Here is a 26845-nt window from a genome sequence, read left to right on the forward strand (position 1 = left end):
CATCCCTAGGTGACATCAGGGCTGTGTTTTTTCATGTCTAACTCACCCCAGATGGAGGGGAAAGCATTTGACGGGCAATCTTTGCAACAGGCAGAGAAACTTATATCATGCTAGGAATGACTATGGGGCAAAAGGATACTGTGGATTTCCTAGTCAATAAAAATAAACTCTGATAGAAATTGCAATAAGGAGCCAGCAGAAACACTCTTGTCATCATCGTTAATTCTTGTTTATTAAATGCACAACAAATGCTAGTCTCTGCTCAGAACATTTGATGAACACCATTTCTGTATCTATAAGGGACTAGGGAATACTTGACACTGTTTTGATGCCAGTCACCCACCAGAACACGAAATGAATTCTTATGAATATTCTAAAGCATAATGAGGGCGAGGTCTTAGACTATATGCAAGCCTCCTTGATTAGTGTTTTCCCCACTGAGAATCACTGTCCCCTCAAGCTTCCCCACAACTGGAAAGGAAGAGAAGCAGGAGAAAAGAGGAAGAGTCAAGGTATAGTCCTGAGAAAGTCACAAAAATTTGAGTAGTGGAAATCCATAGATGTTTGGAGATGGCAAAAAATACCAGGCGGAGGGCCGTATGAATGGAGTGGTAGGAATCAGCCCCGTCCATCTTCTGGCCCCTCCCTGCACAAGTGTTCTTACCGAGCCTTTAAGCTTTGAGGTAAGTGATAGAAGAGGAGCTGTAAAGCTCTGAAGAGCTGCTTGGTTGCGCAGTTACCTTTCAAGTGAGGATCTTCTCCTTATTTTGCATAAAGAAGCATTTTAGGACTTGGGGGCTAGTGGATATTCGCCAGCTAGGTAAACTTTTGAGAGAATCATCTTTATTGAAGGATTTTATAAATAGCCACTGACCCACTGGCTTTAGGGAAAGTGAAAATGGATGACTGGTGAGTTAAAAAGCATGTAAACACTAGGCTACACTACTGGCAGGTGGATGGCAAGTGGCCTAGTCTTAGTACCTCTTTTTAAGGCTCCTTTCCCTCCTTTTTACCACCCTCACCAATATTCTGCCAAAGCTCAAGGTTTGAGGCAGTGGTCAAGCTCCATGGCATGAGAATTGGTATTCCTCATGATGCTTTCCACCAACATGACAGGCTTGGGGTTTCTTCCAGCAAAGCAAGAGAGCCAGGTGCAGATCAACATGGCTGCAGCTGCTCCACCTCCAGCACAGTAATAGGCCCAGCCAAGCCGACAGGTACCTGTAGAAACAGGGACAGAGACATGAGGCTTGTGTTGTCTTCTCGTACATTCGTTTTGGGGTATTAGTGTTAAAGTGAGAGTGGGAAACAATGAACACAACGGGGCTTCCTGATTCCTCCTTTCCTTCTTGGCTGATGGTAGTATTTGCTTTAGCAAGAGGTTATAAAATTTTATTCTGTTACAGTAGAAACTGGGGGTGGTGTGGGTGGTGGTAGTGATGGTGATGCTAATGACAATGATGACAAGAACAACTTGATCAAGTGTCAAGAACTATGCTAAGCTCCTTAGACATACACCTCATTGATCATTACAGTAACTATATGAGATAGGTACTCTTAATATCCCTGTTTTATACAAGATGAGGCAACCAAGGCACAGGTTAAGTTAATTGTGAGAAATCACCCAGCTAAAAAGTAGTAGAGTCAGGATATAAACCCTGGCTCATCTTGACTCTAAAGCTCCACACTTTTTAACCGCATTGATATACTACAGTGCATGGAATGTTTTCAAAGAACTATATCCTGCATCTACAGGAGTTTGACAGGCAAAATCAAATTTCTTGTCCCTTAATACATGTCTCTATCCTAACCTAGTGTTTCAACATCCAGCTAGGAAATATGCATTGGAATCAAGGCCAAGCTTCTAAGGGGGTAGTTTCAGTTTGAAGGGTAAGGGGAAAGATCACCTGCTCAAAAACATCCACCCCACCACCTGCCATTCTATCAGAGGTAGATTCTTCCCTTTGAAGTATTTCTGTTTTTTTCAGAGATCCCTTGGAAAATGCCAATGCCCAAAGAAAGAAGGAGAACTATCATTTTACAAGGGATCAGAGTGACAACTAATTGCTAAAATCAGGTGCTTAAGCAAACAGGACTCCAGAAATTGGGGTAGATGCCCAGTGATGCAAAATTGCACAGGGGTCCTGAGCAAAGAGGTAAGCAGCGACATTCACCTACCTCACAGTCTTGCAAAAAGCTAGTCTTGACTACAATCTGTCACTTGGGGATGTCAAGATTGATCTTCGTGACAATTTACTTTTTAATAATCAATTATTTCTGTTCACATGGTGCCCAGTGAACCTTAATATTCCTTGTTTTAATTGACTGGTTGGCATGTCATATAAAAAGTCTAAGACGGCCCCAAGTTAGGCTGCTTTGTTTTTCCATCCAGGCCAGGCTAATTTACCCCAAATTTCCCACCTCAGAAACAGTCTACCACCAAGTCATCACTCATGCTGTCTCTCCTGCCAGAAACAGCTTCTTTCCTCTTATTCACCAATTCATGTCTTCCTCAGAACACTATTCAGGATTCAGCACCTCCAGTAAGCCTTCTCTGATTAGCCCCAGTGGGCTCAAGTCACCTTAACCAAGTAGCCCTACAGGAATTTATTTGTGCACCCCTTACACAGGTGTACCTGTTGGGCAAAATGTTGGGAGGAAGGTTTGCATATCATGTATTTTTTATCTGCCCTTTAGCCCCTTCCGGATTGTTGGCTCAACAGTGCAGACATATTTATTTCTTTCTTGATAATTCCTCCCGTGCTCTGTCAACACTAGGTGCTCAGTATGTGTGACTTAGCCTAACAATACTTCAAAGATGGGTACACCTGCATTCTCAACCCTCAACACCCAAACCTATAGCTTAAATTTTGAATTACAGTTATAAAACCTACTAAAGTTGCATTCTATTTGTTTCAAGAATGTACTATGGTCTTTCCTACCATAAAGCCTATGCACATTCTGTTTCCTCTGCCTAAATTGCTTACTGCATGTGCACGTGTACACATACACTTCTTACCGCTCTCTTTACATAGTAAATGTTCCATTATTCTTCAGAGCTCAACTCAATCATTAATTCCTCAGTGAAGCCTTCCCTGAGCTCCCGAAGTCAAATGTCCTCATCAGAGGCCTTCATTAGCACTGTGTACCTTTCCTTCTGTACTTGAATGAATGAGTGAATCCCTTAGCCCTTCCCACGGCAAGTGTCAAATCTTAGTCCTCTGGAAGAGATAGTATTTTACCAATAGACTGAGGCAGTCATATAACTTCCTGAAATCCCATGGCCCCACTCAAAATCATGGGGAAAGCCAGACTACAATAGCTGTGGAAACAATGCAATCCTCAGAGAGGGGGGCGAATTTGAAAGAGAAGCCTTCCTAAACAAAGGAATCCAACTATCTACAAAATGGCCTCAACATGAACAACAATGATGGAATTCTGAGAAGAATAAACTGAAGAATACCACACTGAAGCAAGCAGCCAATAGATATGTACCCCCCCACCTCCTCGCACCTCTGCTTAGACACTCACTCACTTGCTCACTCACTCACTCAGGGTAGGAGGTTTTATACAGTGCTTTCAGTTTCAGAGTGAAAACTCGAGAGATGGGCAAATTGTCAACATCTGCCTTCCTCGGGAGGAAAGCTGTAGGCTTTTCGCATCCACTTCACAGACAGGAATGTGAGGTTCAGGGGATAGCCCTAGGAACTCGCTCAGAAGCAGAGAAGTAGAAGCAGGAATCTAGACCATGTCTCTTTACTCACAATCCAGTGCTCTTCTCTACTGGTTTTCTCATCCTCCCCAAAGCCATTTTCTTCTTACAGGACAGTTGACCTGTAAGCCCTAAAGAGGAGGCTCCTAAATCAATTTGTAATAGACTCGCCTGAGCTTCTCCCCTAGCCCCTCCAACCAAAATCTCCTGTGCTCATATGGCAGAGTAGACAGGAGCCAGCTCCAGCGTGGGCTCACTGTCAAGCAACTTCCTCCTCTCTGGCATGCTCCCAATCTAGTCTAGAAAAGGCATCAGAAGTCTTATTCTGTTTCTTCAGTTTCCTGTCAGGTCATCCCCTCATTAGAGTAGCAGGGATATTTATATTAGGTACATGCACCCTGGGACCAGGGAAAGACTTGTTTCTGTAAATGAAAGGAATAAATGCATAGCATGCCATTACCCCAAAGCCCTAGGCAGGAAGAAAGCTGACAGAGTGAGCAGCTCCAGAGTGAAGAGCTGGCTAGAAAGACCTCAATAAACCTTACTGAAGTCAAGTCAGAACCAGGTATCAGTGGGCTAGAAGCCAACACCAAAGTGTTCCCATTGCCACTCCGAGTGCACTCTGCATTTCCTCTCACCGAGACTCCTTTTAGGCCACTGAACAGCATCTAAGCCTCAGGCTGCTGCCACACAGGAAGCCAAGGAGAAACAGAGGGAGTATATCTTCTATCCAACCCACTCCCCACAACCCTACCTGTTATCTGTTTGAGGGAGTAGAGAAGTTATACCACTCGCATTGCAAAGGGGAAAATAGCAAACCTTTAAGAACTACATTTCCAAGTTGAGAGCTGCTGTCAGTCCTCACCTGCTCCACAGAAAGCTTGGACACTGTTCTGATGGCCTACAGAGGAACTCATGTTTTCTATGGAAGGATGCAAAAGTAGGGAGCGGTGGCAATGAGCTACCACATTTTACTTCCAATCACCCTTTAGTGAAGTCCCATGGAACATCATCAATCTCTAAATCCTATTCCTTGAAGTACTGTTGATCCTTCTATTCATTTGACAAATATTTATTAAGTACCTACTATATGCCAGACATTTTGAATACACCATCTCATTTGATTCTCACAACAGCCATTATTATTTCCATTTACAGCTAAGGAAACAGTCTCAGAAAGGTAAATTACTTTGCCAACTTACAAGTGTCAGAGATGAGATTTGATTGCCACGATTGAAAGTCCGTGGTCATCCATTTCAACCATGTCAGGAGAGTGGAGCCAAGGATATAATTCACTATGGTCCAAGTTTTATGGGATAGTATGATGCCTTCAACTAATCACTTCACCTTTCTGGGTCTCGATTTCCTTTTTGTTAAGTGGAGGGAATTTTCCTGGAGAGATTTCTACAAGCCCCTTCCATTTAAAATTTTCCATTCTGCTATAAATGTGATAAATGCTTTAAGAGACATATGAGTAAAATACTACAGGAACATCCAGGGAAGGAGGAAGTATTTGTAGCTGGGAGAATTCAGGCTCAGGTAAGGTTTTGTACAGGAGATAGCATTTCAACTTGACTTGAGTAGTGGGAAGTGGGCATCCTAGGCAGTGGGAGTGGTTGGTGTGAGCAAAGTTATATAAGTGAGAAAGTAGACCACATGTTTGAGAAACAGCACTCCAGAGTTGTTTCAGAAAAGGAGTTATAGTTGGCAAAAAATAATAAGCTGGATCTAGACCAGGAGGAGCCATGAAATCTGTCATCTTTCCCAAAAGCAGTGTGGAACAATGGAAAGTTTCTGATCAGACAATGATATGATAGAGCAAGGTTACTCAACCTTGGCACTATTGATATTTTGGTCCAAAAAATTCTTTATTTTATGGGAGTGTGGTGGGGAGGGTTGTCCCGTGCATCGTAGCGACCTGGCCTCTACCTACTAGATGTCTGCAACTTATTCCTCCGTTCCCCGAGTTGCGGAAACTAAAAATATTAACAGACTTTGCTAAATATCCCCGGGGGAGTGGGTGGGGGGTGGATTGCTTTCCATTAAGAACACTGAGTTGAAGATATGGTTTGGGAAGATTAACCTAAAAGCTCTGTGTAAAAGGAATTGGAGGCAGTTGTATGCTATAGGCAGAGGCTAGTTAACCAGAGGCCAGGGATGCTGTTACACATCCAACAATACATAAAACAGCCTCCCACACCAAAAAAATGATCTGACCAAAAATGTCAATATTTTTGAGGTTGAGCAACTCTCATCTAGGCAAACACCAGTTATTTACACTTTGAATTACCTCCAAAATGAATCTTGGCAACCGAAATATTAGCCCAATAGAATGGAATCTTCTCCCTTAAGAACAGCTGTGCATGGTTCCTTATTGACCTGGGAAGCTGGCTGGAACTGGAGCATGGTGAGCCTTCAGAATTCTAGTATGCTAGCCCAGGGAAACTGTGGAAGGTCAAGGAGAGAGATCTCACAATGTATTGAGAAGGAAGCACTGATTCCCTGGGTGTCAGGAGACTGGACACTTTGGAGAGATCTCCTAAGCCCACAGATCTCAGCTTTCTCACCCTCCAAATGGGAGAAAATCATCCATTACCTGCCTAAAGATAGAGCAGTAAGACCACATGAGTTCTTAAGGTCCCTTTCAGAAATTGCCAGGTTCACTGCTGCTGTGCCTTTCAGATTGAATTCACTGACTCTGAGCCTCCATGCTAGAATTGTTCAAAGGCCTGTGTCCTCAGAAAATACTCCAGTGAGCTGACATCACACCTGCAGATTGTCTCTACATACATGCATAGGTATCTGTGAAGCGAAAGATGGGATGGCAGGATAGGGGGAGAGAAGAGGTCCCAACTACAAATTAGCTTTATGCAAAGCTTGTAGATGAGGCGTGAGATAAGCCTGTTCTTTTTGTGCTCTTCTGTATCATTTCTAACACCCTATCTGTGAGTCATTCTATTCCAGTGTTGAATTTGCTGTGACAAGATCCCTCATAAAAGTTATTAAATCATCACTCAGCAGTGAGCCTGACATTTAAATCAAGACACGTTGCTTTTATTCCAAGTTGCAAATCAAATTGGTTTGGAGTTTGACTCTATTTCCTTTGATTCAGCATTAAGTTATATTATTACATTTCTGCTGTTTAGAGAACAAATTGTCACTGGCTACTACTTAAACTGACCCCCCTCCCTGGAGCCCCAGTCCTATGCCCTTCAGGGACATGGTGTCTGGCCATCTGTCAATGGATCATGATGAGCTACTGGGAGGAGTTAGCTACAAAACATTGCTTTTGGTGAGGCCTAGCATTGTTGTTGCTGTCAGGGTTGGGAATCAGAGTAAGAAAGAGTCTGACAGAGAGATTCTCTCTGCAGGGGTCATGTTCAGAATGTCAATTTAAAAGCCAAGAGTACTAGAGAACTAATCCAAAGAAAGGAGTCCTCCTTGGAGGAAGAGGGAAAAGGCATAAAAAGAGAGTGACCCCACTTTGGAAAACAGTTTGATGATTTCTTACAAAACTAAACATACTCTTACCATACGATCCAGAAATCATGCTCCTTGGTATTTACCCAATGCAGTTGAAAACTCATGTGCACACAGAAACGTGCACATGGATGTTTACAGCAATTTTATTCATAATTGCCAAAACTTGGAAGCAACCAAGATATCTTTCAGTAGGTAAATGGATAAATAAATTTGGTATATCCAGATAATGGAATATTATTCAGCACTAAAAAGAAATGAGCTATTAAGCCATGAAAAGACATGGAAGAATCTTAAATGCATGTTACTAAGTGAAAGAAGCCAATCTGAAAAGGCTACATACTGTATGATTCAAACTATATGACATTCTGGAAAAGGAAAAACTATGGAGACAATAAAAGGCTCAGTGGTTGCCAGGGCTTGGAGGGTATGGGGAGGGACAAATAGGTGGAGCACAGAGGATTTTTACGGCAGTGAAAATACTCTGTATGATACCATAATGGTGGATACATGTCATCATACATTTGTCCAAACCCATAGAATGTACAACGCCAAGAATGAGCCGTAATGTAAACTATGGACTTTGGGTGATTATGATATGTCAATATAGATTCATCAATTGTAACAAATGTATCACTCTGATGGGGGATGTGGGTAGTGGAGGAGGCTATGCATGTGTGGAGGCAGGGGAATTGTGGAAAATCTCTATACATTCCCCTCAATTTTGCTGTGAACCTTAAACTGCTTTATTAAAGTCTTAATAAAAAAAAAAGAGAGAGAGAGTGAGGTAAGTCTGTCTTTTGAGTTTCTCAAGTCTTCCCTTTTAGAGAATCATCTGATGGAATTCTAGGCCCCTGAAAGGTTAAAGGAAGAGACAGGGACGCAGGGATATAGCAAGCACAGGGATATATGACCACTAACACCTCCAAAACTGACTAGGGCTAGGTGACATGTAATGGAACTTTCAGGTCTACGAAGTTTTGATTTGACGCAAATGTTGCCAAAAGTCAAGTTCTGAGAGCTAACACCCAGGAAAAGGCGTGCTTGTGCTCCAGGATCAGTGGTAAGAAGCCCTGGATATTAGTATGGTGAGAGAGAGGGTGATGGAGGGGAAAAGAATTGTGAAGTATCTTGGAACTTTGGGGCAGGGCAAGAAGGAATAAAGTTGTTTTAAGAATGTAAACATCTCAGGGTCATAGAGAGGGGACTGTATTCCTACACAAAGATGAAATCCAAATTCTAGGAACTCATGGAGTCAGGATGTTGGGAAGTAATTCTGGTAGAATACAAAGAGAACAATGTTAACATCTGTTTTTTCATCTAATATACTCCAATAGCTAGGAAATTTGAGAGACACTGCTCTAGAACTAGATAGGCAAAATAAGGGGAGGAGTGACCCCAAGGATGGAGGGGGACCTGCAATGGGAACCAGCATACTGCCCTTAACCTCACCACCCAGAGCAGGGGGACAGGACAGATATGCAAAACCCTCAGCTACAGAGAGACACCTAAGATTCCTTTGGAATTCTATGGAGTAGAGAGATAAAGAAAGGACTAGAGAGAGATCAAAGAAGAGAAAGAAACCAAAGGAGGGTCAATGGGGCAGGTGGAAGAGGAAGAAAAGAAAGGCAGGGGTAGTTTGTTTAGAGAAGATTAGAACACTAGAGAACATGGTGCATAGGGACTGAGGAGCAGTGAGAGACTGAGCTCTTCAACAGACCTCTTCCTTATAACGGTGTTATTTTTTCCAAAGCAGACCCAGCTCAGGAAAACCAGCTGCTCCTCCCATCACTGTGGCACCATCTAAGCTTATGAAACCGGGGCTGCAACCCACCTCCCAAACTGCTGTTGGTGTGCGTGGTGGGGTGGGGAGGGAGAGGGCTGGTTGCTATTTGCTTACTTGACATATTTTTGCCACAAGGATCTGAATTTTGTGTTAAGCAGGCAGCAGGGGTTTGGAAGAAGCTGGTGGTCCCATCTGTTCAGAGAGATACTGCTGACTTTAGGGTCTCCGTTGGTAGCAGCATAAAAACATTTTCAATGCAGCCAAGCTAAATGAGCAGAGAACTTTCTCTGCTAGGTTCAGCACAAATGAATAATTGTCAAAGATAAAGCCAAAGAATTCAAGGGCAATTGCCAAACACCCTAACCCCACACCCTGCCATGGCCCCCAGTAAATAGATAGCCAAAGCTATGAGAACAGCTCTCTTCTCACTCTCCAGGTGAGGCATGAGTGTCAACAGGAGGCCAGATTGAAGGCCCAGAACCTACTGAAGATTCCAAGAGCCTATCAGGCTCCCTTGCCAAAGAAGATGGCAAAAAAAAAAAAAAAAATCCTCTGAAAACTTCAGTAGTTAGGTAAACATGTTTAAACATGTTCTTGCTAGTAGCCACTCTTTGGCTCAGTCAGGTCTACTAGGGAGACAGGACATTCTGAGCTGCCAACTCCATCTTGGTCCAACCCAATGTTCTAAAGAGTAAGGGCAGACCAGGGCACTTGCTAGAAAATCAGGGCAGCACCCAGTAAAGAGTCAAATCCTTATGGTGACAGAGACACCTAGATTTGGTTGATTATTTTTTTCCCTCTTACACACACTTCTGCCAAGCAAATTGAGTCCTTCTATTGAAATCTTCCTTGCTACTATAGTGCATTTGCTTCTGACCTATCCTCATACTTTGCCAGCCAGTCTTTCCAATTTATATCATTTCTTGCACAGCTAGCCTGAGTTTTAGCTACTCTGCTCATCTTTTTCTTCAATGGGGGAAGAGGGAGAAGAACCATGTCTCATGCCAATTTAAATTGAACTTCTGGGTCTTTCGCAAGATGGCCCCCTACCTGTCCCTGAAAAAACCTCCATGTGACTCTGTGTTGTCCTTTGTACAGCCCATCAACTACATTTGCAGTGGCTTCTCAGAAGAGCTTTGAGAACTGCTGTAGACTGAATGTCTGTGTCTCCCAAAATTCGTATCTTAAATCCTAATGCCCAACGTGATGGTATTTGGATGTGGGGCCTTTGGGAAGTGAATAGGTCATGAGGGTGGAGCTTTAATGAATGAGATTAGTATCCTTATAAAAGAGACCCCAGAGAGCGCCCTTGCCCCCTTCCACCACATGAAGATACAGCAAGAAGATGGCCATCTATGAATCAGGAAGCAGGTCCTCACCAGACACTGAATCTGCTGGCACCTTGATCTTGGACTTCCCAGCCTCCAGAACTGATAAAAACATTTCTGTTGTTTATAAGCCACCCAGTCTTTGGTATCTCTCATAGCAGCCCAAACAGACTAAGACAGGTACTCTCTCCGAAGAGACAGGTCAAAAAACAGCTAACTAAGTATTGGACTTCTTTGACTCAGCATGAGCTCTCTAGGATATTTGGCCTCTAAAAAATTGGCCCATCTCCTCTAACATCTGCTCAATAGACCTCTGCTTGCAGCCGCTTGAACTTTCTCAGCTAATTAAGTCTGTAACTGGAATAGTAATATCTAATATTAGTCAAATGCATCCATGTGCCAGGCACCGTGGTAAGCTCTTTAAACATGTTCTCACATAGGTAAGACCAACAAACCAGAGGAGTAAAAGGGAGCCAGAGAAAGAAGTGGAACAAATAAACAGACTATTAGTGTGACAAGTGCTATGACATAGGATGATACAAGGATATAGATGAGGGGCATCAAATTCAGTTTAAAGGGGGCAGGGAGTTTTCAAGGAAAAGTAGGAATTTAGCTAGGTGAGGAAGGGGAGAAGAGTATTCCTAACAAAAGGAAGAACACAGGTAAGGTTGCAAAGGTTTGAAAGCACATGGTGTTTTCAAGGTGGCTGGGCAAGAGAAGATGCTTGAGTGGTGATGGAAGCGATGGCCAGGGTCACTATAGGCCATGCTAAGGAGCCTGGACTTTATTCTGAAGGTAATGACATTGCTAGAGAGTGGGAGTGACATCAGATTTGCATTTTTGAAATATCACCTTGGCCACAGATTGGAAGACAGATCAAGGGAGTGGTGTGCAGCATCTTTGGAAATAGGGAGAGAGAGTCAGAGGCTATTTTCTGTAATCCAGATGAGAATTTATACTAAAGGAAAGAAGATAGATTCTAGAGTTCTCATTGTGTGCCTTAGCTAGGAATAGTTATTCCTACTGAAAATTGACATCATTATGGTTTGGGATTGACATTATTATGGTTGTATTTGCTAGATGTCCAGTTTTTAATATATATATCACATCTCTTCAAATAAACTACAAGCTTGCTGAAGACTATGTTCTTGAATTCTTTGAATTACGTACAGTGCCTCGTTCAGCATCTTGTATACAGTTAAGTGTCCAGAATATGCTTCTGGAGTGATTGTTATCTATTTTTGACATAATCTTCAAACACTTAACCAATGTTAGAAGGCCAGACCTGGCAAGCTGACCTACCTCAAGACTTAGGAGTGAGTACATCCTCATTCCAGCCGTTGACTTAGCTTCATACCAGCAACACCAGCTTTGAGCATCAGCTGTTTCTATGCATGCTTCATCGGCCAACAGATATAGACCATAGAGACTTTGCTAGGGCCCAAGGTCCCTGGGTAATAACTAATGCCACAAATAATACCACCTAATATGTATATAGAACTTTACAATTTACAAGGCACTTTTTTCATCCACTATCTCATTTAATCCTCTTTCATTTGTTTTATTCATTCAAGTTCTAGCCAGAGGCAGGAATATTGTTATAGAGAAGTAATTGAGCAGCTAGATGAGGTGTTTGACTAAGGTTCCCACTTAGTCAAAGGGGAGAGACTGGGCCAGGCCTGTGTGTGCTCGGGAAGTCATGTGGTTCAGGGTAAAGAGCCTGGGATGAGAGTTATAGAGAACTGTCTTTGAAACTATGCTCTGTCATTTACAAACTGAACCTCTGGGCAAGTCGTTTAACCTTTCTGAGTTTCAGCTCCCCCATGGGTAAAATGGAAGTGATACCACCTACCTCACAGAGCAGCTGTGAAGGTCAAATGAGATGACACTTATAAAGCACTTAAGACAGCACTTAGAATGACCGATACTTAGCTTCTTTTTCTCTCAGCTAAACACTTTTCAACTAATCCACTAATTCCCAAAAATGTCTGGGGAGAGTTTTAAAATACAGATTCTGAGGCCCTGCTTCAGATCTACAGAATTATTTTCTCTGGAGAGAGGGCCCAGATGATTCTGATGCACAATCTTGTGGGGAACCACCTGAACCAAACCATATCATTAGCCCAAATTGGTCTAGCTTTTAGATGAAAAGTGGAAGGGAATAAACATGTATTGAGAATCTATAGTGTGCTTGATGCAGTGCTAGGGGCTTTCACTTGAAATATACATTTGTCTGAAATTTCTCCCAATTCACCTGGGTAGGGCTTGGTGAAGATGGTTTCAAAAAGTCATGTGACATAGCACACAGACATATATTTTCACCCTTGTCACTCTAACTTTGCCAGAGAATTTCTCCTAGGACGTGCAAGAGTTGGCCCTGGTTTTCCTCTGGTTCCTGCCTTTGAAACCCATTTCACTTTATGAAAAAACCTTCTGGGTCAGTCTAATCTATAATAATAATAATAATAGCAGTTACTGTTATCATTTATTGAGTGCAGGCCCTGTACTAAATGTTTTAGGTACATCATTTCATTTCATCCTCACGAGAGCCCTGTGAAATGGGTGGTACAGTATTAATACCCCCATTTAAAAATGGTTTCTGTTTTTAAACAAAGGATTAGGATACAGGATCATTCCAGAATAGACAGGGAAGACAAACACTCACTAAAGTTGAGGGGGACAAAGAAAGCCGATGCTGAGGTTTGTAGATGGAAACAGAGTGGAGGAAATGGAAGCAAGGAAATTAAGCGTGAATCGCATTCTTTGACCTGAGGATCAGAGGCAAGACTGAGAAAGCAGCATAGAACAGAGTGCATTCTCCTGACTTTACTGCCATCGCGTGGTGGCCTGATGTATAGACAACTGGTTCACAATTCTCATTCATTGTTTCAGTCAGTGAGCCTACTAGACCCTCTGCAAAGCACTGGGTGCGGAAGTAAGGCCAAGTAAAGCAGAGGACCTGCCTTTGAGGCCTTTTTAGAGCCTTGTCTCCCTCTAGAATCACCAGGCGGGAAGTCACCTTAGGGATCAACCACTCCAGGGGTAAGGACCCTTGTCTCATGTGGGCTATTTCAGGAAAGGCAGAAATGTTTATAAGCACCATCATTTTTTCTATTCAAAATGAAAATAGCTTAGCATCCCATGGGATGTATAGAGTCTCATGACTTTAAGCTTTTCACTATTTTTAATAGAAGATGGTCAGTGAGAAAACTGGCACTCAATTTTAGCCACTAAAATGATAGGGAGGAGGGATCTAACATTAGATCAACTTTCTCATCTTTTACCCCTTACACCTGTAGGGCATTGTTTTCATAAAGCACATTTACACGCACTTTGTCATTTTATGGCCAAAACAGTCTCTGAAGGTAGATAAAATCACCCTCACTTTAGTCATGGGGAAAGAGGTTGAAAAAACTGAAATCTATATGTGAAATCTAAAAAAGCCAAACTCGTAAAGAACAGAGACTAAAATGGTGGTTACCAGCGGGTGGGGCGTGGGAGGACAGGACAGATGTTTTTTAAGGGTACAAACTTGCAACAAGTAGTAAATAAGCCCTAGAGATCTAATGCACAGTGAATATAGACAACAATATTGTACCATAAATCATCAAACTTACTAACAGACTAGAACTTAATTATTCCAACCACTAAAAAGAAATGATAATTATGTAATGTAATAGAGGTGATGATTATCACTACAATGGCAATCATATTACAATATATAAATGAAATTAACATATTGTACACCTAAAATGACAGAGTGTCATATGTCAAACGTATTTCAATTAAAAAAACATGAAGAACTGAAATGACTTGGCTATGGTCACATAGTAAGATGGCAACAAAGCCACCTAAATTTGTTCATTCCACTTAATGCAGCATCTAGAGAGCACCAAGAGTTTGCCAGGCACCAGGGGTATGCAGGTGAATTAAGTTGCCCCCTGTCCTACTGATTCCTTCCTGCCTCCTCCAGCTTATCTCAGATTCTCCTCGGAGTGGAGACACCTCTCTGTGTGGGCTAGGAAGGCAACTGAAAAACCTTAAGCAATGCCTGAGCCATGAGTTTTCTAGAAGGACTGTCTGCCCAGAGCATTCTAGCTGATGCTGCCCAATGAATGAGTTGCATTCGGCAATCCCCTTGGCCAATCCCTGGCCCCACTCCCATGGGTGAGTGACAGTAAAAGTGTCCTCTCCTGTAGGAGGGCAGCCTTAAATAGATTGGTTTTTCACTATCTTTCTGGTTTTTAAGAAAAAAATAGATAGATATGAAATTAAATCAAAGGCCTGGCCATAAAGGTAGGTGGGTTGCAACAAGGCGCTAGGTAGGTATCTGGGGCCTCTGGTTGCTCATCAGTCTAGTCCAACGCTCTCTATGTAAAAACAGGGAAACCAAGGCTCAGTGTGGGAAAGTGATGTGCCCAAGCATGCTTAGAAAAATTAAAACCCAGCTGTCCTGATACCCAGACCAGGGCTGTTTCTACCACATTCTACTGCCCCTCTGTGGACATGCGAATGTATTAACCTGCCTCATTGTACTCTGGTGAGCACAAGAAAACAGACTGTCAATAAAGAAGGAAGCTGACAGAGAAGAAAGGTAACAGGAAATGCCTGGAAAATGAACCCATAAAGGCCAAACCTCGAGTCACCGTAAAGGGCTTTGAACTGGCAAGAATGAGAGGAAATGATGGGAGAACAAAGGAAATGGGCCCCTGAGAGAGGAAACACAGGAAGCACACACAAGGCCTTTGGGCAGCCTCTGTTGCAGGCCTTTGTCAAGTTGAGTAGGTCCCTCTCTCCCTCCCAGGAGCCAAGCCTGGGCATCCTTTCCAAAGAGGCTCTTGAAAACTGGGCTGACTACCTGCTAACAGCAAATTACATTTAATGCAGCCAATTGTGCTAAATGCTTTGCATGTATGTATTACTTCACTTAATCTTTTCAATAACCTTATGGAGAAAAATATTTTTATCAATCCCCATTAGTGGAAACACAAAGAGGTTATGTAGCATGCCCAAACATGCACAACTAGTAAGTGACAGGGCTCACATTTGAACCCACGTCTTTCTACTACTAACCTATGTTTTTATCTGTCATGCTATGTATAGTGGCTCCTTGCTGTAATAGGTCCTTTTTCTGAAAACCAAAGTACTGGGAACATTTGGATTTCAACAACTGGTATTATTATCATGATGATGATGATACCAGACAACTATTGACTGGTAGCTATATACCCAACACTGTACTCAGTGTTTTGCATGTGTGATCTCATTTAATCTTCACAACAACCCCATGAGATAGCAATAAGCTCCCAAATGCTGAATAACTTGTCCAAGGTCACAGAGCTTAGGATGTAGCTATGCTAAAGCCCATTCTTACCACTAGGCAATCCTCCCATGTGTTCTTCCCTGGTTCCCACTGTTGTTGATGCCAATTAGAGGCTTGGTGAAAGATAACTAGGAAGTGGAGTTAAATGCATCAATTTAGCGTTGGACTGAGAAGGATACGCTTGTCTGGGATCAAGTCCACGAACTCTTCATTCGATGGCCAGAGTCCAAGTAACAACCATCCAAACACCTTTCTCAGCTTAAATCTTTCATTTACTTAATCAAAGAGTGAGAAAGTTTGCACTTGACAAGGCTGTTGCTGGGAGTCTTTGACTTTCCCCTTCTTACTGAATGGGTGATTCATTCAACAGATATTGGATTGCCATTGAGCAGCATCTACAGTGTGTGTGAGAATCAGGAAGCTAGTCCCAAATTCCTAGTTGTGGGGTCTTGAGAAAAATCACTTGCCCTAATTGGGTCTCAGTAGCTATAAATGAGCACACGATTGATCTGCAAGGTCCCTTCCGTTGTAGGTTGCAGTGCAAACTCATGATTATTGTCTGCTTTGTTTTTCTGTTTTAAATATTTGATTGTTAATTTCTTATTTATTTTTTGAGATATAATTGACGTATGCCATTATATTAGTTTCAGTGTACAACATAATGATTCAATATACATATATATTGTGAAATGATCACCACAATAAGTTTAGTTAACGTCCATCACCACACATAGTTACAAATTTTTTTTCTTATAATGAAAACTTTTAAGATCTACACTCTTAGCAACTTTCAAATATACAATATAGTATTATTACCTATAGTCACCATGCTACACATTACATACCCATGACTTATTTTATAACTGGAAGTACCTTTTGACCCTCTGCACCCATTTCGCCAAACCCCCACACTCTGCTTCTGGCAACCACCAATCTGTTCTCTGTATCCATGAGTTTGTTTTTTGTTTGGTTAGTTTGGTTTTCTAGATCATACCTTATTTGTCTTTCTTCATCTGACTTATTTCACTTAGCATAATGCCCTTGAGGTCCATCCATGCTGTCACAAATGGCAAGATTTCCTTCTTTTTTATGGCTGAATAATATTCAATTGTATATATTTATCACATTTTCTTTATTCATCCATCAATGGACACGTAGTTTGCTTCCGTGACTTGGTTATTGTAAAACTGCTGCAGTGAACACGGGGGTGCATATATCTTTTCAAGTAATGTTTTCATTTCCTTCAAATAAATATCCAGAAGTGGAATTCCTGGATCATGTGGTATTTCTATTTTTAATTTTTTGAGGGACTTCTATGCTGTTTTCCATAGTGGCTGCACCAATTTATATTCCCAGCAACAGCGCACAAATGTTTCTTCTTCTCCACATCCTCGCCAACACTTGTTATTTCTTGTCTTCTTGATAATGATCATACTAACATGTGTGAGGTGATATCTCATTGTGGTTTTGATTTGCATTTCCCTGATGATTAGTGATGTTGAGCACCTTTTCATGTGCCTGTTGGCCATCTGTATGTCTTCTTTGGAAAACTTGTCTATTCAGATCCTCTGCCCATTTTTTAATCAGCTTGTTTTTTTGCTATTGAGTTGTTTGAGTTCTTTATATATTTTGGATATTAACCCTTTATCAGATATATGATTTACATATGTTTTCTCCCATTTGGTAGGTTGCCTTTTTATTTTGTTGATGATTTTATTTGCTGTGCAGAAGCTTTTTAATTTGATGTAGTCCCACTTCTTGATTTTTGCTTTTGTTGCTTTTGCTTTTGAGGTAAAATCCAAAATATCATTGCCAAGACCGATGTCAAGGTGCTTATCACCTGTTTTCTTCTAGGAGTTTTATGGTTTCAAGTCTTACGTTCAAGTGTTTAATCCATTTTGAGTTAATTTTTGTGTGTGGTATAAGATTGTGGTCCAGTTTCATTCTTTTGCCTGTGGCTCTCGAGTTTTCCCAGCACCAATTATTGAAAAGACTATCATTTCCCCATTGTATATTCTTGGTTCCTTTGCCATAAATTAATTGACCATATTTGTGAAAGTTTATGTCTGAGCTCTCTATTCTGTTCCATTGATCTATGGGTCTGTTTTTATGCCATACTCTTTTGACTACTATAGCTTTAGAATATAGTTTGAAATCAGGAAGCATGATGCCTCCAGCTTTGTTCTTCTTTCTCAAGATTTCTTTGGCTATTCAGGGTCTTTTGCAGTTCAATACAAATTAATTTCTTCTTTAAATGAAGAAAAAGAAGAAAGAGAGTCAACTCCCTAAACTGCTCAACTGATGACTCTGGTGAGTGACAGCCAAATAAGTGACCTTCCAGGGGGGAGAGCAGGCGCCAAGGGAAGATGGACAGCAGGGAACCTGGAAGATGCACTGGGAAACCTGAGAGGAGATCCTAGAAACAGGAGAGGAGGTAGAAGGAAGGAGGTAAAGCTTTTAGAGGGCAAGGGTTGGTTTTGGGATTTCTTTTGCAACCATAAGGTCTTTTTTGTTAGTTAGTTTTGTTTTGTCTTTATTGCAGAAACACTGGATTATAACATTTTATAAATTTCAGTTGTACATCATTATATTTTGATTTCTGTGTTGATTACATCATGTTCACCACCCAAAGACTAGTTACAATCCATCACCATGCACACGTCCCTAATCACACTTTTCATCTTCCTCCCTCCTCTCTTCCCCTCTGGTAACCACTAACCCAATCTCTGTCTCTATGTTGTTTTTATCTTCTATTTATGAGTGAGATCATACGGTATTTGACTTTCTCCCTCTGACTTATTTCACTTAGCATAATACCCTCAAGGTCCATCTGTGTTGTCACAAATGCCCAGATTTCATCCTTTTTTGTGGCTGAGTAGTATTCCATTGTGTATATATACCAAATTTTCTTTATCCATTCATCCCTCAATGGGCACCTAGGTTGCTTCCAAGTCTTGGCTATTGTGCATAATGTTGCAATGATCATAGGGGTGCATATATCTTTACACATTTGTGTTTTCATGTTCTTTGGATAAATACCCAGCAGTGGACTAGCTGGATCATATGGTAGTTCTACTCTTAATTTTTTGAGGAATCTCCATACTGTTTTGCATGGTGGCTGCAACAGTTTGCATGCCCACCAGCAGTGTATGAGAGTTCCCATTTCTCCACACCTTCTCCAACACTTGTTATTTCCAGTCTTGTTAACTATAGCCATTCTGAGGGGTATGAGGTGATATTTCATTGTAGTTTTGATTTGCATTTCCCTGATAGTTAATGATGTTGAACATCTTTTCATGTGTCTGTTGGCCATCTGTATATCTTCTTTGGAGAAACGTCTGTTCAGATTTTTTGCCCATTTTTTAATTGGATTATTAGTTTTTTGTTGTTGTTGAGATGTATGGGTTCTTTATGTATTTTGGAGATTAACCCCTTATCAGATATAGGGTTTGCAAATATCTTCTCCCAATTGTTAGGTTGTCTTTTCGTTTTGTTGATGGTTTCCTTTGCTGTGCACAAGCTTTTTAGTTTGATGTAGTCCCATTCGTTTATTTTTTCTATTGTTTCCGTTGGCGGATCAGACATGGTAGTAAGTTTTTGTTTTGAAAACTGTGTCTTCTCCAACACCCCTCTGATCTTTTATCCTACTCCCCCACCACCACCACACACACATAATCTCTTTCTCTGAAGAAGAGAGAGTGAGATAAGGAGTGCATAAAAAGTAGATATCCCAGAAAACCAGAGAGAAGCCCAGGTAGACTATATATGATCTTAGAACATGTGGAACACAAAAACTTTAGTATATCTTTCTTCTATGATCAAGTTTAACAGGACAATTTAGGTGCCTTTATTAGTGCAAGTCAAATCTAGAGGCACTTTAAAATTCCCCACACATATCCATTCCACTGAGGACCTCTTACAGAATCCCATCAGATCCAGACACTGACTTATTTATTTGTACTCTGAGAATACTAAAAGATTGACAGAGGACTCAGGCTGAAGGTGGGGGTGAGGGAGACAGGATGCAATACTGGGTACTTTCCATGATGTTTCAGAAACATTTGTTTCTGAAAACAATAGAGCTAACGTGTATCTTAAGGAAAAAATTCTCAAATGACTCAAGACATGCCCTCACCAGTGGAGAAGAAAAAAGTCATTGTAGCACACACAGGACAGTGAATTTGGAGATAGGCTCCATTCATGGTTCTGACTTTAACTTGCTATGTGACCGTACACAGATCACTTTACTTCTCCATATATCAGGGTTTCCTCATTACAAAAACGGTCATATTATTATCTGCTATGCATGCACTTTTGAGGATCAGATTTGATCATATTCATGAGAGCATGTTGCAAATGTGATCCATTGATAGACAGTATAGACCTTACCTTAGAATTAAGAGCTATGGATAGCACAATGGTTTTATAAGCTTGCTAGAAAACAGCTATGTCCCATTAGAAGTATTTAGCATCGCTAAATTCTCAATGAGGCTTATTTGGGTGTCCACTGTCTATAGGCTATTGGGTATGAAGAAATTCCCTAATAGTTTTGTGGATCTAAGAGGATTTTGAAAATCACAGCAAAGCTGAAATGTGTGTATTAGGAAATCAGTTGAAATCTCTGTTCAGGGGTCCTCCTCACTGTGCCTTCACTTTCTCAAGGACCTTGCTTTTCTGCATCAATCTTTCTCCACTATAGGCTCATTACTATTATCACTCAAGTGTTTTGCCATCTTAGAAAAAGCCTCTCTTCATCCTACATTCTCTTCCAGTTACTGCTCAGTTTCTCTGCTCTCCTTCATAGCAAAACTTTTTGAAAGAATTGTCTACACACGCTGCTTTCATTTTCCTCCTCTCACAATACCTCCAATATCTATAACTCCAAAACTGCTCTTCTAGGTCACCTTTGTCTGGCAGATTCCAATGGTTACTTCTCTATCTTCATCTAGCAACTTGCAATAGCATTAAACACAATTGACTACACCCTCTTCATTGACGTACTCTCTTTCTCTTGGCTTTTGTGACCCCACATTCTTAATCTTCTTTTTATCTCTCTGGCTACTCCTTCTGAGTCTCCTTAGTAGGTTCTTTATTCTCTACAGAGGAGAATAACAGCTAAGAGCACAGACTCTCAAGCCCTGCTGTCCAACATGGTAGCCACTAGTCACCTTGTGGCTATTACATTTACATTAATAAAATAAATTAAATTCATGAAATTAAGTAAATTAATAAAATTAAGTAGTCATTAAATAAAGTTTAATTAAATTAAATTAAAAATTCAGTTCCACTAACTTAACATTTCAATTGTACAACAACATATGGCTAGTGGCTAACACATTGGACAGCAAAATACAGAACATTTTCATCATTGCAGAAACTTCTATTGGATGGTGCTACCTAGACCAGAGTTTTAGAATTTGAATCCCAGCTCTGCCACTCTACCCACTGAGTGACCTGAGGCAAGTTACTTAATCTCACAGACAAAAATCCCTGCCCTTGTAGCGTTTATGCTATCCCTACAATGGAAAAATACGGTGTGCCTAAAATGTGCGAGGGAGATCTATAAATGTTGATAGTTCTCCAAGAGATATCAGTAAGTGAAAAAATCAAGGTGCAGAATGGTATAGCTAGCTAGAAAGTTAGATAGATAAGTAATATGATCTTGGTTGGACAAAATAAAGATATGCATAAAATACATATTTTGTATTTATTAAAAATTCTGGAGAGATATAAAAGGAATTTAATGGTCCCTTTGGGGAATGGGATTGCGGTCAGAAAAAAGACTGACTTTGCATTTTAAACTTTCATGTACTGTTTTATTTTGTCACATACATAAACTACTTTTGATTAAAAATAATAAATTTATACGTATATGATTTGAAATTTTCTGGTTATCCATTGTTGTATAACAAACTACCCCCAGAACATAGTAGCTTAAAACAATGACCATTTTATTATATCTCATGAATCTTTGGTCACGATTTGGTCAGGGCTTAGCTGAGCAATTCTTCTACTGCAATTGGCATCAACTAGGGTCATTCAGTGGTATTCAGATGGCTAGTGTGGAGAGTTCAAGACTGCTTTACTCACATGTCTGGTGCCTTGGCAGGAATGGCTGGAAGTTTGAACTCAGCTGGGCCTATCTCTGTCTCCAAGTATCTCTAGGACTTTCCATGTAGTCTCTCCAGCAGAGTAGTCAGATTTTTTATATGATGGCTCAGAGCTCCAAGAAGCCAACATGGAGACTACAAGATCTTTAGAGGGTAGGCCTAGAACAAGCTTGATGTCACTTCTGCCATATTTTATTGGTTAAAGCAGTTATGTTTCAGCCCAGATTCAGGGCATAGGTGGTACGGATAGACCTGGCCTCTCTATGGGAAAAGTATCAAAGAATTTGTGGCTATTTTTAATCCAACACAGACATCAAGGCTGCTGCCTTAATACAAGTTATATCTTTGATAATTCAGGTTAGGACTAAAAATCATAACTGTGGATGGTTCAGGATAACTTGAATGAAAACCTAGGGAAAGAGGAGTTGAAGAGATGAGTGTGATCCCTTCACACTGGAGGCTGCAAGAGGCCATTCAGAATGTCAGAGAAATCTTTTTTACTTACTCTCAGAATCACCTTGGCAGACTGTCAATGCCTGCTTCTATTGTCCTCCCTACCCCCTTCATCTCTCTCAAGTAAGTCAGGGTAAGAAACTTTGTTCCTTGAGTAGGGTCCATGTCTTTCTTGGCTCTGTGAATCTCCTTTCCCAAAATACAGAGCACATAGTAGAATATAGAGCCTACAGCAGAATCAAAGTAAATGTCATCAATTGATATTCTACTCCCCAACGCATTTTACTCTGCTATCTTTTAAAGCAGGCCACCACCTAAGTCAAACACTGTGCTACGTATTTTAATATACTTTTTTTATTTAATTGTAACAATAGCACTGAGACAGATATTATTATTATCCCCCATTTTACAGAGAAGGAGACTGAGACACAGACATCAAGCGACTTTATCCCATACAACTACATAGGTTGCTGAGCCTGGATACCAACTGAGATCTTTGACTCCAAAGCCTGTGAACTTTCAGCATACCATGCTGCCTCTCAAGGAAAAAGTCACAAAAGTCTGTCACGGGACACTCAGGGTACTTTTCTACCATTTCATTCATCCATCTATACAATATCTCAGGTGTGACAAGTATGCTTCCACACTGCCAGACTCTCCAAAATATTAAAGAAAGGTCCAAGGAGAAAGGCTCTACTTCTAGCACTGGCATTCCTGAACCTTGGTATTCACAAGCTTTGTATTCCTAACACATCATTAAAAAATGCCTTTTAATTCTACTACATGTTTTGCTGCTACTTCTGTCACCTCTATTTTGCAAGGGTTAATACAATTGGCACTATTGTGTGTGTTTGGACAGCTGACCAAAAAGGGTCAGGGACGGCACAGATTGTCTCTTCTTTTCAGCATTAACCAGAAATGTGCTAATATGGAGGCATGTAATTGGAGAATATTGGCAGGAAATGTGGGCCTCAGAAGGGTGAGAGAAACTTAAGCAGTGGGAAGAATACAAAAGTGGTTCAAGAAAGGAGCTAGGTGGGCTTGACTCAAGCAGGCTTCAGCAATCCTTTCATTCCTAAGGATTCACAGAACAGCACAGTATCCATTGCACTGAGGAGAGGGTAGCTAGAGCCCTTGGGCAAACATATGGTGTAGGAGAGAAGGGTAAAGAAAGGAAGGGAAGGTAATAAAGAGTGAAACAATAACAAAAAAATGAGTAAAAGAAGAAAAAGAAAAATAATGATCCTGTGGTAAACACGCTTGAAGGCTTTCAACTTAGGACAGAGGTAGTCACACAAAAAATTGGTCATTTGTGAACTAGTTTCTTGGGGGTGGTGATTAGTGCGGAAAACTGCCAAATGCCTACATGCAAATCACATCGCCAATTTTTTACTTTGGCATTTTACATTAATCAAATTAGAATCACAGCAACTCTTTCTATGAGGCGAATGTTACCCTCATAGCAAAATCCAACAAACACATCACAAGAAAAGAAATCTACAGACCAATATTCCTAATGAATATAGATGCAAAAATCCTCAATAAAATACTAAACAAAATACTAGCAAGCTGAATCCAGCAACATATAAAATGGATTATACACCATGACCAACTACGATTTATCCCAGAAATGCAAGGTTGGTTTAACATAGGAAACTCAATTGATAAAATGCATATGAGCATCTCAGTAGGTAAAAAAAGTACATTTGACAAAATCTATCACCCTTTCATGATGAATACACTTAACACACTAGGAACAGATAGAAGGGAACTTTCTCAATCTAATAAAAGCCATCTATGAAAAAAAATCTAATATCAATACTGAATGGTGAAAAATTGGATGCTTTACCCCTAAGATCAGAGATAAGACAAGGATGTTTGCTCTCACCAGTTCTATTCAACATTGTTCTGGAGGTTCTAGCCAGGGCAATTAGACAAGAAAAGAAACCAAAGACATCCAAATTGGAAAGGAAGAAATAAAACTCTCTTTCTTTTTAGATGACATGATCTTCTATATAGAAAATCCTAAGAAATTCACTAAAAATCATTACAATTAATAAGAGAGTTTCAGTTAGGTTGTAGGATACAAGATCAATATAGGAAAATCATTTGTATTTTTATACACTAACAATGAACAATCCAAAAATAAAATTAAGAAACTAATTCTATTTATAGTATCATAAAAAACAATAAAATACTTAGCAATATATTTCACAAAAGAAGTGCAAGACCTGTATACTGAAAACTGCAAAATATCATTAAAAGAAATTAAAGATGACCTAACTCAATGGAATATCATCTGGTGTTCATAGACTGGAAAACTTATACTACTAGAGTAGCAACACTCTCCAAACTGATCTGTGTATTCAATGAAATCTCTGTCAAAATCCTAGGTGGATTTTGTGCAGAAATTGACAAGCTGAACCTAAAATTCATATGGAAATGCAGGGGACCAATATAGCCAAAAGAATCTTCATCACCTGGGATTTGGCAATATATTCTTAGATATGATACCAAAAGCACAAGCAACAAAAGAAAAAATAGGTAAGATTGAATTTCATCAATGTTAAATAATTTTGTACTTCAAAGGATGTCATCAAGAAAGTGAAGATACAACCCACAGAATGGGAAAAAATACTTGCAAATCATATATCTGGAAAGAGTCTAGTATCCAGAATACATAAAGTACACTTACAACTCAACAAAAAACGGCAAATAACCCAGTTAAAAATAGGCAAAAGATTTGAATAGACATTTCCCCAAAGAAGATATAGAAATGGCCAATAAGTAAATGAAAAGATGCTCAACATCATCAGTCATCAGGGAAATGCAAATTAAAATCACAGTGAGATACCACTTCATACCCACTAGGATGGCTATAATTTAAAACATGGAAAATAAGTACTGGTGAAGATGTTGGGAAATTGCAATCCTTGTACATTGCTGGTGGAAATGTAAAATGATGCAGTCACTTTAGAAAACAGCCTGGCAGTTCCTCAAAAGTCTTAAACACAGAGTCACCATTTAACCCAGCAATTCTGCTCCTAGATATATACCCAAGAGAAATGAAAATATATGTCCATATAAAAATGTGTACATAAATATTCATAACAATCTTATTCATAATAGCCCCCAAGTGGAAAAACCCAAGTATCCATCAACTGATGAGTGGATAAGTAAAATGTGTTACATCCATGCAATGGAATATTATTCAGCCACAAAAAGCAGAAGTACTGATACATGCTACAATGTAGATGAACTTTAAAAATATTATGCTAAGTAAAAGAAGCCAAACACAAAAAGCCACATATGATATGATTCCATTTATATGAAATTTCCAGAATAGTCAAATCTATATTGACAGTGGTTGCTGGGGGCTGAGGCACAGAGGGGAATGGAGAGTAACTGCTCATGGGTAAGGAGATTCTTTTTGGGGTTATGACAATATTCTGGAGTTGGATAGTGGAGATTATTGCACAACCTTGTGAATATACTGAAAACAACTAATTGTACACTTTAAAAGGGCAAATTTTATGGCATGTGAATTATATATCAATAAAGCTGTTATCTTAAAAAAGTAGAATTATAGGTCTAATAACCAAGTAGGAGAAATATGCTAAATCTTCATCTTTCTCTACCCCAGCTAGGAGGACTAGTAGCTTGCTTCCCTTTTCTTCAGCACCTGCCCCAAAGTATTTACTCATTCCTTCACCTATGGCAGAATTATTATATTTACCAGTCACCTCTGCCCTGAGCTAGGAACACTGGACATTCCAGGGTCCACACTTGTCACATCTTCTATATAACCCTTCCTTTGTGTTATGTTTGTACAGTGAACAACTCCTTCCTCCGAAAATGGACAGGGGAGACTCAAAAAACAGTCTGAGGCAACAGAGAGAAAGGAAAGTATTGGACCATAAGCTATAGGGAATAGGTGGCTTCATTGTTCCAAAATTCTCTCCTACAATTGAGAATACTCAAGGAAACCTAGACATTTCCCCTCCTACTCTCTTCCATTATGGTAGGTTGGGAAAATATTTTGAAGTCTTCCAATTAGAGTATAATCTATTCTAAACTCACAATAGTGAACTTAAGCCATTATCAATGGGAGTTGGCAACCACAGAAGAGTCCAGAGCTACTTCTGTCACCCATTCTAATAGTTAACAGCTCTTGTCATTAACATGCCAGTAACAATGTAACAATGCCAGTAACATGCAAGTAAAAATCCCCAATATTTAACCTAGGTTTCTAATGTTTGATGTAAACCAAATTACCTCTTGTTATATCCTCAGAGGAGAATGAGAAGAGGTACTGTTGATTCATATTTGGGAAAAAGTACCTAGAAGGAAATATTAATAGGAACTAGGATTTATTCAGAGGATGACAGATTGTTAGTCTCCAAGCACTTGTAATTCCTCTGTAGATAGGGTTGCCCCAAATTGGTCACAGAACTCTTGAGTAAAAGTGTATACAGGGTTTAGAGAGACATAGTTTTAAAAGTGGAATTTATGTCCAACCCTTGTAAGTTAGCAAGACCAAATGAGTCTGGCCAAGCCATCACTTCCCACAAGCTAACATAGTGAGAGAGACTCAGGCAAGCACCACTAGCAAGCAGAGGCCCTTCCAAGAGGTAAAGTACTTTGAAAAACAGA

The 26845-nt window shown here is 40.2% G+C and overlaps 1 protein-coding gene across 2 annotated transcripts in view; it reads right to left on the reverse strand.

Moving 5' to 3' along the window:
- Nucleotides 1-213: 213 nt before the first annotated feature.
- Nucleotides 214-26845, reverse strand: part of LHFPL1 (LHFPL tetraspan subfamily member 1) — a 44874-nt gene continuing 18242 nt past the window's right edge. For both annotated transcript variants that reach the window (XM_058535287.1, XM_058535286.1), the window contains one exon: nucleotides 214-1221. In XM_058535287.1, coding sequence (XP_058391270.1) covers nucleotides 1040-1221 — 182 coding nt within the window. In that variant the 3' untranslated portion in view covers nucleotides 214-1039. The remainder of the gene's footprint in view (nucleotides 1222-26845) is intronic.

This window comes from Diceros bicornis, chromosome X, assembly GCF_020826845.1.
Source record: "Diceros bicornis minor isolate mBicDic1 chromosome X, mDicBic1.mat.cur, whole genome shotgun sequence".
Classification (NCBI taxonomy): Eukaryota; Metazoa; Chordata; class Mammalia; order Perissodactyla; family Rhinocerotidae; genus Diceros; species Diceros bicornis.